At 33.7% G+C, this 16,571-nt stretch overlaps 1 protein-coding gene across 2 annotated transcripts in view; it reads right to left on the bottom strand.

Annotated features, from left to right (window-relative positions):
* Nucleotides 1-1,577: 1,577 nt before the first annotated feature.
* Nucleotides 1,578-16,571, bottom strand: part of LOC119069159 (alpha-2 adrenergic receptor) — a 209,296-nt gene continuing 194,302 nt past the window's right edge. The window contains exons 3-5 of one of the 2 annotated variants that reach the window (XM_037173066.1): nt 15,972-16,127; nt 2,597-3,053; nt 1,578-2,545 (exon numbers count right to left, since the gene is read on the bottom strand). In XM_037173066.1, the coding sequence (XP_037028961.1) occupies nt 2,226-2,545; nt 2,597-3,053; nt 15,972-16,127 (933 nt within the window). In that variant the 3' untranslated portion in view covers nt 1,578-2,225. Of the gene's footprint in view, nt 3,054-15,971; nt 16,128-16,571 lie in introns of both variants that reach the window. The other variant, XM_037173065.1, reaches the window with a different exon arrangement.

Below are 16,571 nucleotides of genomic sequence, written 5' to 3' on the forward strand. Positions count from 1 at the left end.
TGTGGATAACTAAAACAGATAAACCGGACTGCCGTTGCCGATTTATCCCGCCTAACGTCAAAAATCTCGCTAGGTGTTGATCTCGCATTTCTTGTTCGATATCCACCTTTTATCAGTATATAAATTCATTAACGAGTAGACTTTGGGTTGTTTGTATTTGGCGATAACTCATTGTGTACATAACTCGGGGATGGAAAGTTAAAAAGTCACGTTTCCGATCGGTTTCGCCTCGGATCAACAAAATGCACACGCACAGTCGATTAACTTTTCGATTTTTCAAAAATGTAAATAACTGTTTATTGTGGGTGATTGTCAATAAAAAATTATGAAAAACCTATTCCGTCGCCTGAAAGTAAGGGTCTTACACCAAAAAATTCGAAAAAATGTGGGTGACACAAGTTCGCTATGATTGAAAGGTGTCCGAGAAGTTGGCACACGGCGTGAAAATAGACAAATTTCGAAATCAATTTTTCGCAGAGTAGCACGTGAATTTTTGATGTAACAAATACCTTTAAGTTCTCTACTTAATTTCTTCTTTTACAAAATGCGATATGATAAAAATGTGTCCGAATTATTTTTTTAAGAAGTTTGATCAATGTGTCCATGTTCACGCCGTGTGCCAGATTGAAAATGCATGAAATTTTTATGAAAAACGTTGAATATAACCATTGTTCTTTGTAGACCGTATTAGATAAGTAACTCTCAACCAATTTCTGAATCTATTTTTATATGCGTGCAATTAAAACAATCAAACAGAATAGTTTACAACTCCTACAAGTGTGAAGTCTACGGCCAGAGCCAAGCGAGATAATGTGTCGGTATGTTAATCACGACTGAAGGATTTGACCCGGTCCTTCTCTTTTTTACCAAAGTGAACGAGTCCTCTCACCGTTCTTACATTTTTACATTCACTTAATTGATCAAAATTATATTGCGAAACTTGTCAGTGAAGAGATCTAGTAAAGACGCAACAGATCTTGTTTTTTTTTACCTGTTTAAGCAATGCACGTTGCTTAAGCGATTCAAACTTAATACGAGCAAAGCGAATGAAAATAGCATTTCCATTGGTGAATGCGTAAAATTGTTTTACATGCTACATGCGTCGAAAACCGTACTTTTCATGTTTCAAGCACTACTTTCGACGCCCTCAGCATGTAAAATCCATTACATAACTCGAGATAAAAATGAAAAGTCTCGTTTTCGTGTGTTTATTGACCTCGGCTTCGCCTCGGATCAACACAATTCACACGAAAACTCTACTTTTCATCTTTTTATCACTAGTCATGTAAAATTGTTTTACTTTTCGTTGAGGAGAAAAATTGTTATCTAAAATTGGAAACAAATCATAAAAGAAATTTCACTTTCTCGACCAAACTATCTGCAATCTATCATAATCAGACCGAAAACGGTATTTACACGCCCGATTGCAGACCTCCCATTCCTCTACTATCAATTTTTTTTTTTAATTTAATTTGGTTTGTCATATTTTGTATCTCTATTTTACATAAATATTCCTTTTAATTGCAGAACGTATAAAAATTCCATTTATTAGTTTTAAATATAAAATGTGTAATGGGTTTTTGTTTTGCTTTTTGTTTTAATATAATATATATTTAGAAGACAATTTTACACTGAAGGAAAATACCTTTTCTGCCGTAATTTATTTTTAGTGTTACTCGACTACCTAGGTTGGTTTTTTGTTTTTTTGACAAAAGTACTTAGGTGTTATTGCTCATTCATTTTTTTTTCTTTGTTTTTTTTTTAAGTTAATGACACATTTATTTTATAAAAGAGTAATTGGTGTTTTTATTTTTATTTTTTCTTTATTTTTTATTAAATTTTATTTTTTATTTTCTTACGTTTTGTATAATATAATTTTAAAATTGATTTTTTTTTTTACTTTTATTTCAATTCTTCCATTTTCTGTGTTGTTTTAAAGTTTACATTTAGCTACTTATTTTAAATAAAAATTTTCTATTTTTTTTCCATTTGTTTGTTTTTTATGCGTCGTTCGTGTGTATACATTTCAATGTTCAAATTTAATTTAATTTTATTTTGGTTGTTTCTGTTAGAATAAAAATGGGCTCAAAAAAAACCATTTAATAATTATCGACTTATCTTCGAAGATAGCCATAACCGCCCATTGGTGTGCCGCCCATCGCTCGTTCGGTAGCTTTTTCGATACTTCTAGCTACACAGCGATAGCAGCACACATATGCCAAACATCACTTGAACAGAATACGCCGAAATGCGCGTCGGAAGTCTTTGTTGAAAATAGTGTAGATGGCAGGATTCAGTGCCGAATTCATATAGCCGAGCCAGAATGCTACGCTAAATGCTGAATTTGGTATTTGGCATGCTTCACATGCCGGCTTTAAAATGTATAAAAAGAAAAATGGAAGCCAGCAGGCGATAAAACTTCCCATAATCAGGCCTAGGATCAGAGTGGCACGCTTCTCCTTTTTGCGTGCGATTCGTCGTTTCTCTTTTTCGGGATCGCGTTGCTTCTGTATCTTCGGTATAGCCGGTTCGAGTTCGGCTGGCTCTAGATGTTTTTGTATTTTAACTTCGTTACTTTTGTGATGACTTTTCTTACCGAAAATCGGCTGACAGAGTCGAAATTTCAAAGGTTTAACTACGGCGCACCTACTTATAACACCTGAATCCGAACTGGATGGATCGAATTCACTAACCATATCACTATCAATTCCAACGGATAAGGCGCGACATCTTGATGCTGTTGGCGATATTTTAAGCTCGTTTATGGGCGATGATTTTCCATTCGTAGAACTATTGGAAGTCGTTGGTGATTGTGTATTTGCTGATATAGTGGAAACCTTAAGCGTATCTTTGTCTAAATTTTGATTATCTGCATCAGCCGCTTCACTTGTTGAAACATCAGATGCAAAATCACACGTTACAATTGGAATTGGCATTGCTCCAGCCGACGACTGATTTTGTGTTTCAATGGTGGCGATCTGTTGCTGTTGGTGTTGTTGTGATGTATTTTGTGTATTTGGCATTGGATTCGATTTTGTTGTGAAACTAGTGACCTAAAAAACAACAACAACGAGAAAAAAAAAATTGAATTCAATTAGCTTTTATGATTGTGAATCGGAAGGGTATGTGTGGTATGGGTTGTAGTTTAGTCGAAACAGAACTTTTGTGCAATGTTAATTAAATGAAATGGAATTGCCAGAGACTTTTAGTTATTTAATTTTTGTTTATTGTTTGTTTTTGGGACACGTAGGTGGATACACTACACACACACACACACCCATACACCCAATTTACCATATTCTCATCACAAACTCAACTCCAATATAATTAAAATTTACATAAAATATCTAGTGTGCATTTCAGTTCACTGGATTTATAAATGCTTTAAAGTTATTATGTAAATGAATAACGTGACCAAACCAGACTGTAGCATCCAGATACCAATAATGCTGATGTCTATTATTGAATTTATCACCTGGGCACATAATATACCAATGTATATGTTGTATTGTATATACATTGGTCTGTTTCCCATTTTGTGCGGATTCAGTTTCCCGTTTATTTTTCCAACATATAAATTGGATGTCTGCTCTGTCGAGTTTTATACATTTTTCAACATAGATTATTGAAGACAAGTTACTTTTGCGAGGAATGGCAGAGTCAATAAAAATGCTGAAAGTGGTTTCACATTTTAAAAAAAAGAGTGGAGAATTGTGTTTGAACATCTTTACTTTTCGTACTCCGCTTCTTCTTTTTTTCTCTCACAGAAAATTTAGTTGCGACAAAAATAATTTATTTAAACTTCAAGTGTAGGAAATAGTTTGAGGAATCATTCAAAGTTGTGAAATTTATTTAATCGAAATATTTGCACATCAATTGAACAAGCGAAGGAGATCCATTTTCGAATGATATTGGATATTGGGTATACTTGTTAAGATAAACATCTTCAATTCGAAACCCGATGTATTCACAAAAGAACGAGAAAATAGCACTATTCCCGCCAGAGTGATTAAGTATATTTGTTTGTAGAGTGACTGGTTTGAGTTAACAGACCAGAGCCTACTTTATGCATTTTTTCGTAATTCTAGATTTATCAGAGTTTTAAAAATCATCGAAGTTCCAAGTCAATTACTGTTCATGCCCTACACGCTAACACTTTATTTGAGTAAAATCCGCCGAGAAAAATTTAATAATTTCTCTCTTGATATTACTAATACTGGATATTTTGTAACGATATATGTTCGCGACATAGGTACTATAAGGTAACAGAATAGTAGATGATATGAAATTATTCCCGTAGAAGCGTTCCAGACGCTGTTTCAGCAGTTGGGCGTACAGAAAGAAGGAAAAAATCTGCATTTTGGCACCAACTTTTTTTTACAAGACTTCTGTAGGCTTGCAGCCCAAAAGTACTGGGTTCATTTATATGTGGGACGATAGTGGGTGAGGCCAGCTACAACACCCCATACTCAGTTCCGCGGAACATAGAAGCTGCAGAGAAGGCGGACTCTCCGAACATTCACTATATTATTAGTAATAACTCTCGCGGACATACTCGCACCAAGCTGTGCGTATACTCTACCTGTAGGTCTTTCCAAGGCCGACATTCGTACATCATTACAATAATTTAAAATAATCGTTTCTTGAGTTATTGCCAAAAAACTGTTTTCGTTATCCTCTGACATGTCCTCACTTTTGAACCTTTTTCACAGAAAGTAATTTTTTTTCAAAAAAATGGCAGATACGTTTTCGCTAGAATTAAACGACGAATCGAATGAGCTATCACTCATTAAAATCGGAGACCGCTTGTTCCCCAATCACCTGAAGTCTTGGCGATATCACTCTTAAATCATCTTATGATGGCTCATTAAAGAACGTCTCGGTCCAAAATATATCACTAACTTCTACTTTATAAATTTTTTAACAGTTTTAGAATTTTGTAGAATTAAAACAATTTCTCTCGCAAATGGTTGAAAGTTCTACAAAATAGGCCCTGGCTCAGTCCACATACATTTGACAAAGAATTCGTGGTATGAGTACGTTATTGACTCGATTATAGCCATTAACCATTTACATTTGACAAAAAACGTCTAAATAGTGAAGCAATTTGGACTTGGATCATTAAGAAATGATTTCCCTAACTAGTGCTGAAACAAAGTGCTTAATTCTGACATGATTTAAGGAAAATACTTTTCCTAATTTACTCGTATGGTTCATTGTCATCATTTCACGCGCTTCCTTACTCTAATTTTATGTACAAGTAAAATATATTATTCTAGACCATAACAAAAACATGTACAACCCGATGGAGAAGGGTCATTTGCCAAATGAAGAAGGACATTTTGTTTACATGTTTGCAAAATATCCCGATTGTTTTCGCAATTTCGACTGAATAAAAAGATGGCGCGCTGCACGCATGTTGACGAATGTTTCTGACTTTGCTTATTTTCTTAATTTTTCACGATACTTTACTGAATTAAAAATTAATTATGCAAAATTTCCATGCATAATATAATGCAAAAATACTTGAAATAACGTTCGGCATCGAAATAAAATATAAAAATGTTTTGTTTGGAACTTAATTGAAAGGTAATAACGTATAGAAAGAAAACGTATACTATCGGTCCCAAATTTATTGTCTTTTGAGACAAAGGACTACTTTTGTCGAACATTTGGGACTTTTATTTTAATTTCTTTGCATGCACTGTCATAAACAGTTGCACGAACAATTTAATCTGTACAGGACATAAAACGTTGGAGCGTTGCAAGTAAAAAAAAAATAAAATAATTGAGACTAATTTATACAATTGATGACATCTGTAAATCACGTTAGCTCTGGAGGGGAGCATGAAAACATGACAAAAGTGAAACCGGTAGACGTTTAACAAACATTTGAACGGAACACTACTATACAAAACTCATACATTTACTAAATCGTTGTTTTGCTTCGACTTATACATGGTACTTCATGGATAGCCAACGGTTTTCGGCTGATAAAGACAAAAATATTTTTTTTAAATATTCCACTCCTTCAATCTTATGTGTCCATTTAGAAGTTTAGAGTGTTTGTTTGAGATTTTAAGGCTAATACAGAGTTCGTAAAGTCGTACAAAATGTATGAAAAATGTCTTGGCCTTTACAGTTGTCACCTTAATGCTAAGTGTGGTCCATTCGATTCGTAATTTTTAAGGTGGCAACTGTCAAGCTACGAATCCTTCTATTTATAAGAATTGGCGCCTTGTGTACTCATATTTACAATACAAGATGTAGTGGGGGTTGTGGAAGTTAGAATTCAAATTTACGATCCATTTCTCTTTATTCGTTTCACATGCATTACCAATGTATGGACATTTACGTATGAAATGTATATTAAAGAGATATCGAATTTGGTATGAATCAAAAGAATTTGTACCAAAAAATAAGAAGTCACTTATTTAATGTTTGTAATTGGAATTCCCATGTGTCCTCTTTTTTTTGTCTCTTTTCTACTTTTTTTTAAGAGCAACACTTTTGATGAAAACATCCCCTTTTGTCGTTCTTTTTTAAGACTTTCTTACTCACAGAGCGAAAAATTTTCGCTGAACACGCGTTAGATAATAATCTCATCTGAAAATTACTTATTAATTCAATGAATTCTCTATGTCAAACGTTTTTCACTCGCTCCGCTGGAAGATATTAAAAAATTTTTTAGAAAATTTGCAAAGCTAAATAGCTTTGCTAACATGTGCCTAGATGGAAATTTTGCGCAATGGATGTGAAAGAGGTTGACAATACATCGTATGCGCAAAATTCCAGTTTAGGCACAAGTTAGCAACCAGATTTTATGTACAGGAGTGGGATCTTCATTTTTCCAAACGTCACCTTTACGCACTAGTACGCAAAAGTATGTATGGAAATCCATTTACGTACTGCTGTACATAAAAGTTCTTATTCGGTCAATATTCGATGGGTGTTAATACTGACAAGTAAAGGGATCTAAAAGAATATCACGACAATTTCATGTACAAGGGATTTTAGAATTGACTCAGTAAAGTTGTATAAGATGCGTAAACCATTGTTTTAATTTAGCGTTAGACACACAATTTCGTACTCTTTTTTGAATGTGAAGATGTCCTCTTTTCGTCATCTTTCTATTTGACGCCGAAACTTAGTCGTTATGAAGCACACATTAAATCACAAATATGGATAGTTGTGGATATCGATTGTGGGACAAATTGTATTATAAACGACTCCCTCTTTTTCTCAGAATAATAAAAAAATTCACCGTAAAGGCCAAAAATTCAATTCAACATCAAATCAGTTGCAACTTGCAACACAGCTGACTTCTTTTTCTTACCTATGTCCCTTTTGATTCAATTTACTAATGTGTGCTTTATCCCAATTGAATATGTTCACAAATTATTAGCTTTTTTAATGCTGAACACATACCGGCAACCAACAGAAAGGATAGTACGTGCCCACATTTATCTATTTTCTCGAAGCAAAACCACTCATAAATGGACCGTACTGCATCAGTAAATTGATGCTGCTACTAATCAATGATTAGGATTATCACTCACTCAAAAACGATTGTAAGGATGCTGACCGGAATCGAGTGCATTCATAGCGTATGTATTATAAATAAAATGGCACATATAGTCCATACTTTCAAGTTTGTATACGAGCCAGAGGAAATACAATGTTACCGCATTTACTCTCAATAAATACACTAAATTTGAAACCGACTTTAGTGTGGTATAGAATATATAGATATATTTAGGGAATAAAATAGAAAATCCTCCGTCTCTGCCATAGCACGTCTCATTTCTTTATGTTTTTCTGAAAATATATATAAAAACATGCCCATTTTTATTGCAGTTAAACTGAAAAAGTCTCCAGGCATACAAACGTAAAATCCTTCATGATCATAAGATTATCTGATTTAAAATTCATCCGATATCATCTAAACAATCAAAACAATTTTCGTTCATCATGATCAAACAGCCAGAATATACCTAATATATTTCTCTCTCTAAAAAAAATGAACCGAAAACACAGGAAATAACTCAAACCCATATTTCCCACGTATAAAATATTTTTACACGCAGACGGAAAAATCTTTAAATTGACATTTTACCTCTTGTGTTTTGATTATTTTATGTTATTTACGGGGAAAAAATAAATTGGCAGAGTTTTCGTTTTCATTTTCCCGTCCCTTCGAGAACCGACAAAAAAAAACACCGAAAATTTTTCTTGATAGTAATCATTTTCCATTTTTATTGGTCACTTGAGCGATTTCATAACGTCAAAAAAAATATAAAGAATTCGACATCAAAGACTAAATGGTGAATTGGATACACAACATGTATGAAGAGTCAGCGAATTTTCGTTAATTTGTCATAAGCAATTATTATTGCTTGTTGGATATTTCATGCTTTTTTTTGTAGAACTCATTTTATATGTTTACAGATGGTTGGCTAAACGAAAACATTAGTGCTAACGCTACACAGCTATTAGAAAATATTTTGTTGCGCTGTGGGTATTGATACAATCAGTACATTTCAACTAAAATTAATCAGATGTATTTCCCATTAGTGCTTCAAGTAAATAATAAATACAAATTCAGATGGGTAGACGAACAGGTGTAACATTCACTGTTTCCATCATTGGGTGGTAATGGGGTTTTAACGGTACTGGAAGTCCAAAATAAAGACAAGAACTTAAAAATAGCTTTGGGTCGACGCGTAAACGACTCGTAAAAATCATTATTTTGTCTTGCACTGACTTTTTTATGATTTTACAATGACTTGTTAATTGTGCTGTTCCTTTTTTTGTTCGAAAAAAGGACGTTTCCGGAACGCAAACATCAAAAACAGATATTTCAAAGCATGAATATAGTCTATGTTCAGCGTGCTTGCTACCAATTGCTCTTAATTTCAATAAATTTTAGTAGTTTAGTTAATTCTTAATTAATTAAGAGTGATATAGCGAAATATTCGAACAACGTTGGGATGCATAAAACGTTCGAAATTTTAAGTCGTAGTGTACGTAACCAACGTGGATACATCAAGTAACTCTTTGTTTTAGTTTACTTCACTTTAAATAACAATTTTATTGAAAATAAATATTGAGTAGCCACAAAAAAAATCCAAAAATGCTTCATACCCCACTTTTATATAGAAAATAGTCCAAATAGATCGAAATTTGGGTTCCAAGAGTATAAAAACAGCGTGAATACATCGAAAAATTCTTTATTTTAGTTGATCTCACTCTTATCAGCAATAAAATGAATAGCCGCACAAAAATCCTTAAAAAAGCGAAAAACAAACGAAATAAAGGTAAAAAATTTCGTCAACTTGGTGTGGACTTGAACTAAAGTCGCTCCAACCCTTTGCAGTGAAACTTATCCAAGGATGTTTTTCCATATTATGGTACTGCAAAGGCTAGCCTCTGTCATCATACATACCATGTCTTGGACTTATGTCAATGCAGCCGGTCAGGGACTTGGGAAAATCACCTATTTTTTCACCTAAAATGATTGATATCACCAACAGGTCAACATAGACATGGTGGTGTGTATACTCAAAATACTCTCTTCAAGGCCTACAAGGCTAGCTAAAAAAGTTTTTTTTCCCAAAATTGTTTTATTCGACTAATCGCAAGAAAACGATTTTGGGCCCCTTTTGGCAGACTCTTACTTCATGACCTCGAGCGTTGACAACAAAATAAAGTTCACCAAACGTAGTACTACCTTTTACTCGGAAAAGTTCAACGAATCGAATGAGCTATAAGTCAATAATATCTGTGACCCCTTGTCCCAAAATGTCTGATTTTGTTCGATGTTTTGGTGACATCACTCTTAATCATAAATCAAAATAAGTCACCTCCGAATTTACTTTTAACAAAAGGAGTAGGAGATTCAATAATTGCAATGGTAATAGGTCGGAGTGACAGAATCGATGCAATGGCAATACGAAGCGGATTGAAAACTAGCGAAACTTTATCATGCTAGAATGATGACGTGTGGAGGTAGTGGCTGACGATGATAACATCTAAACATCCATTTGTAGTAGACGTTAAAAAAAAATCTCGATTAATTAACAGCGTAGCGTTTCTGGCTCTAGCTGGACGATTGTTCATGTTCACATCATAAAACGGTCTACTATATGGTCCAACAATGAAATTATAAGTTTAGCCTAAAGCAAAAATATAATGGTGAAGAGGAAATTGCCTCATTTGAACAGGAAAATTTTTCGTTTTTTCGTTCATACCGAATTTGCCATGTGCATATGGCCAGTTTCATTAAGCACGGTGTGCCTTAACTAACTTTAAATGAAAGTGTCGCACCACATCGGATTTTTTTTGCTAATTCAATAGGGGGAGGTAGACTGGTTACAAAAATAGCAATAATAAGAAAAACGGCTGGGAGAATTTTTTTTGCGACCACTTTGAAGTCATTTTTCCATACATTTTCATGTATTTTATGAAAATGACAAAAATGTTTTTTTCGCCAAAATACGCATTCACAATTTTTATCATTAAAAAACATTATTTTTAGCAAAAAATTCTTCTACAGTATGCATCTAAACATTGAGATTTCGTTTATTTTTGTAACCAGTCTACCTCCCCCTATTGAATTAGCAAAAAAAATCCGATGTGGTGCGACACTTCCATTTAAAGTTGGTTAAGGCACACCGTGATAAGTAGAGAATCTCCACAAATTTTGTATTTATTTTCATTTTGTTCAGAAATGACCATGTAGAATGTAATGTATGGGAAGAAGATGGTGGGAATCCCACCGTGGGATGCTACGCCTTCTCGTTTGTTTGCAGCTTTTCTCGTTTGTGACATAGTGTGTCACACGTTTGAACAAAGCCTTACCGTAAATACTATGAACGATTGACAAATCAGACGTTTCTCGTTTTTGATTACCGTGAGACACCAGATATTATTTATCTCCATTTAAACCCACATCAAAATTTTCATTTTATTTCATTTTGTTGATAATTCTTAATTAAAATTTTTTAGGAAATAACCAACCGTCAGTCCACAGTACGTTGACATTCTTTGATTGTTGCAATTTCAATTCAAAAATAATGTACGATAGATGATCACTTTAGAATGTGCCATGTGTCTATGGACGAAAACGTTATACAATCTTGTGCACATAATATGAGATCATTATTTTATCTTTTATCTTCCGAAAAAAAAATATTTTAATGAAAAGCTAACATGAGAAAGACAAATTCTACATACTCTAGCAGACAATTATTCCTGTGCTAGGCATCCGCTCTGCACTTTTAAGTATACAAATATTAGGTACTGTATAAACGGGTAGAATACGTAAGCCGAATACAGAGATATATTCCACGAAACACACATCATATTATTCATTCACATTTTGCCATTGAGTGAAATGAAAATGGTGGATTTGGTTTGTCTACGAACGATTTTTTTAAATAAAATTATGCGAGAAAACCTAAAAAAATGTACATTTGAAAATTGTAAATTCATAGCGCTATGTTTGACTTTGAGGTGAATAAAACCGACGGTATTGCGGTGCAGAGTCTAACGAATAGAACTATTATATGTAACATTATATATTATACTACTATGTGTAGAGCGTAGAATATAAAATAATGAAACAACGAAATGGCTATTTGAACTCTAGCAAAAGAATATTAAATTCTGAGCGACCGAATCAGTGTACCGAGTAGATGATGGGTGATGAGCGAAAGCTGTTTAAAATTATTGTTGTGACATTATTGTTTGTGTGATGTGGTAGGTAGAAGTAGCTGATTAGAATAATGTACAAAAGTGATGACAATAGAGTGCACAACGCTACGAGTCGCGGTTTATCTCTTTTTTGACGTGAATGGCTCTTATAGACCAACTCACGAGCTGTCACCTTCGAGGACACTTAGTACTTTTAAAGGAACTTGACAAAATCGCAAAATTTTCATCAAATTAGATTTTCTTGTAAAAGAAACAAGTGTCACAGAAAATTGCGACAATTTCGACAAATGAACATCTAGATTTTTATATTATGAATTTTGGTTAGGCACGCGCTCACACAACAATGTAATAATAAAATAAAAAATCTAGATTTTCATTTATTAAACAAACTTTGTGTGGAATCATTTACAAGCCACCACAACTCCCAAAACCGAACTGATGTCGAATTTCGCTTTTCTTTCCGTGTACCAACATCATAAAATATTGAGTAGCGCATTAAGTCACGAATGACTTACTCTCCATATAACGGCAGGTACCGCTATTCAAACATTTAATTAAAAAAAAGGTTTTAGCATCCCACTGTATTTGCACCTTTAATTAAATCATTTAAGGTGTACCAATTGTATTAAACTTATTTCATTTAGTAGTCCCTTCGGCAACATACTAATTACACACAGATTGAATAACAACATCTTTATCATATTCTGTCGCTGGAACAAGTTGAGATGTGTATGTTAATGGCAAGAGGTTTTGACTAAAAATTATTATTAATTTATCATAGACGTAAATTATGAGATTTCGCACCATTTATTTTCTTGTTTGAAGTCAATTTCAGTATATATAGCTTCACACATTTATTTATTCAGTCCGTATGGGAAGAAGTCGAGGGGAATTTCTCGAAACCAAATTATGGTATAAACAATTAACACATTTTACGTATTTATATGCGTGTATTATGTGCTGCGCCCAATCGTCGAAAGCGGAAAACGGGTAAACTGTTGAAAAGGTTCAAAGCATACACATATAATATCTAATTCATACAATGAAAAGCTTTGTGAATAAGAGCAGATATAGGTAAAATATAGAACAAAAGACGGAGAACATATTGGAATTCATATTTATTTAACAATACGAGTTTGGTCCAAAAAAAATCCTAAATACACACACAGAGAGAGAGAGAGAGAGAATTATAAGAACTGACAATTTCGATCCATTTCATGTTGCTATAAATATTGACATGATGGTGTTGTTGGTACTGTTGTACTCATGTAGGTGTGGGTGGAACCACGTGAGCGTAGCGAGCGACGTCTTTAGTATTCCAATAATTTAATTTTTCTAGTGGAATGTTAGAATGTGTTTTTAAAAAAATTGAGGGTGTCTCCTGTGGCAGGAGTCCTGTCTGAAATCTTAAAAGAACCTAATGAAATAGTTCGAATACAAAAAAAAAGATTTGGAAGTGTTTTCATTCAGGAAACTTGTGGTTTTGCCTTGTAATAAACGTTGAGAAATATTAGGATCACTGAAGCTGAATATGGTTCTATTTTTGATTTTTCTTTCAGAATCTTGGAAACGCAGAATATTTTTGGAGGGTTCTTACTACTTCGATTTTGTGCTAGGGGATTTTTTTTTGTTAAGATTTATGTCTGATTCCTTGGCGGAACGCGTTCATATTTTCAAGTGTCTACACTAAAAGTGATTCCTAAGGCCCAACATTTTTTTTTAAACGCTGAACATCATTGAAAGCTCCATGAAGTGTTTAGAATGGAAGTTGGAGGAACCAGTTACGATCCCCCTCTTACCATAAGAAACAATGTTTCGGCTACGAGTCCCCCTCTGTTCTTGCCATCAGAAACAATGTATCAGTTACGAGCCCCAGAACAATAGATTGGAGTCGTTACCATATTTGACGCATTCGGATGGGTTTTGTTTGTTTCTTTCGTTCCTCTTGTATTTCATCACATGGGGGCACCGCACCGCTTGTCTTTACGTTTCTTCAATTCTACACGTTGTGTGAGTGAAACGACTCTCTTTTGTTGACAACATGTGGAATGATGTAGGCCGAACCAAGAAACGAAACGCACAAAAATTAAAATCTGATGATGAGTTCATTTAATCGGTTTGTCATTTGAGTAAAATATAACCGACCTTGCACTATTTTTTAGCATTATAAATGTCACCTAATTACAACATTTGGTTAATAAGATCATTGTGTTTTTCCACCTAAAAATGTGTTAATTAAAGGCGATCGAAAATAATGGAACCGATACCCAGTCATCATTATTAATCATGAAAACTCAAAATTAAAATTAGACTAAAATATTGTTTGTGTAGATTTATGACCGCAAAATTTAATTACTATTTTATGGCCCGCTATTAGTCATATCATGTGTATACGGGGGAAAAAGCCCATAAATTTGATATGCTCATAAAATATATATTCTCTGTTCAGTAGACATAATAAAAACAATTAACCTTTATTGATCTACTGCACAAATATTTTCTGATTCAGGGATGGGTATATAATATATAAAGTCTATGTGCCACTTACACCCAACCAGCGATGTCTACATAAGGAATATAAGTTTTATTTTTGAGAGAGAAATCACTGACGACGACTCGTGAATAAGTTGGGATCTGATAAAAAATATGATTGTGTAGCCTTAAAATAAACGTTAGGTGGTGAAACCTTACAACATACGATCCATAAAACGATTACCAAATGGCGGCAAATAAACTTGTGGGAAAGCGTCTGTTTTCGCCGGGTTTTCTTCGCTCGATATTGTTTTGATATGTTCCACCATTTCATAAAAATTGGTAGGCTAAGAGGGTCAGTTACGAGCAGGGACAATTTTTAGGAAACGATTTTCCAATATTTTCCTTAATTTTCCCCTATTTTCCGAAATAATGGAAAATCTATGAAAATCTGGGAAAATGGAAAACGTCTTTCCGAAAATAGTCTTTGGGTTCTGGGTACGAGCAATGAAAGAGAGGTCCGAGTGATGCTACTGTTTCAGTGAGAAAGATAAAATGGGGGCTCGTAACCAAAATAAACACTGCTCGTAACTGACCCACTTCCTCTAAGTGCTCAATTAAAAGCAGTTAAACAGAACTAAATTGCAACCGTTGCAACTTAAACAATTTACTTATAGGTTCGCGTCAACTGGAAACTGAAATCAATAGAATCTACGAATCATATACAAATATATTAAAAAGGAATGTTTAACATTGTATTTGTTTGCAATTAGTTGGATAGGTATACGGTGCAGAGAGTACTCCTTTCAAAATTCAATATTTGACTGGAGTGTTCAGTTTTCAATTAAAATAAAAAAAGCATTTCTATTTATTTTAGTTTCTGATTAAATTATTTGCTCCAACGAATCCAATTACGATGTGAATAATACTTTTTAGTTAATACAATAGCTATCGATATTGATTGGTTGCTTATTGAAGTGAAGGTATAGTGCACCTCATTCCTAAAAAAATCCCATTCGTAAAACTGTCCAACAAAAAAGCGAACATAAAATACTCTACCGAATTCGATGTGAAGACGATAGTAGTCTTCAGTATATAAAACTTTTTAGGACATATAACATTCTTCTTGTTCTTCTTTGAAAACTAAAATGAAATTAAGAAACTTCTGCTATCAATTTATTATCCTAACTTGAAGGCTTAAATAATTTTAAAGTTTAAATTTTATAAATTGTTGTTCTGGGTGAATAGTTTAACGCAAAATGCCACTCAATTACGTATGGATTTAATCAGTTGACATTTACGTTCGTACTCTTTTTTTCTCTGTGTCCTGTGTGTATGTCTCCTCTATATTTGTTTATATTAGAAGCATATGGGATACCCCTAGCGGGTATTTATAGTCGAAAGGTATTTCATTCCGATGGTACCATATATGAACGACGAATTGTAACATAAAATGTGCAAGCACTTCATAACTTTTACGAGTCCTTGGACACAAATTGCTTTTAAGCATTTTATGAGAACGAAAGACGAAGAAAAAAAAAACAAGAACCGAACGACAAAACGGTAACATTCTTTCTCTCAGATAGACAAATTCGTGTGCTTTTTTCTGTCCTTCGTTTTTTGTCATAAAAAAGAAAGGGCAAAGTTTCATATGTGTGTGTAGTATTTCGGAAAAATAGTTGGATCGTTTCCCATTGAATATCAATATCAAAATATAGATATTCCAGAGCAAACATATGCTGAAAATCATTAAAATTGAAATATAGGAGTTATAAAGTGCTTACCTGTTCGTGTTGTTTCTGTGGTTTCTTTTTAATACCTCTTCTGGCTCTTGCCTTGGCAGCAAAATATATTCTAATGTAAACGAAAACCATGATACAACTGGGGATATAAAACGATCCTAAGGCTGAATATAATACATAGCCGATGTCTTCGCTCAGCTGAAATAGTAAAAATAAAAATAAAATTAAATTATTTGAATCCCGTAGATTTAAGTTAAAGGTAAGTTTCTCTGTTTCCACAGAAAATTGGAACAAACTGTCGCATTGTCGTAAACAAATTTCGTTTCAATGCATTAAAACTTTAAACTCTCGGTGTGATTGCTTTTGCACCGAGGAACACAAGCGATCTCTCATTCAAATTTCAATTGCTATTTGTGTTTAATTTTCATTACAGTTAGCGGCATTGAATTTTGTGTCTTAGTTTGCATGGTGCTGCACCTGGCACGTCAGCTCAATGTATGAGTCAATTACAAAAAAAAAAACGTTAAAAGTTTTCGTGTGTTGTTTGTTAATTCTATGAGAGAAGGAGGTCATTAAACACATGAAAAGAAGAAAAAACGCGCTTGAATTATGAAAATTACTTTTCTCTTCGCAAGTAGCACC

Source organism: Bradysia coprophila (assembly GCF_014529535.1).
Source record: "Bradysia coprophila strain Holo2 chromosome X unlocalized genomic scaffold, BU_Bcop_v1 contig_26, whole genome shotgun sequence".
NCBI classification, from domain to species: domain Eukaryota; kingdom Metazoa; phylum Arthropoda; class Insecta; order Diptera; family Sciaridae; genus Bradysia; species Bradysia coprophila.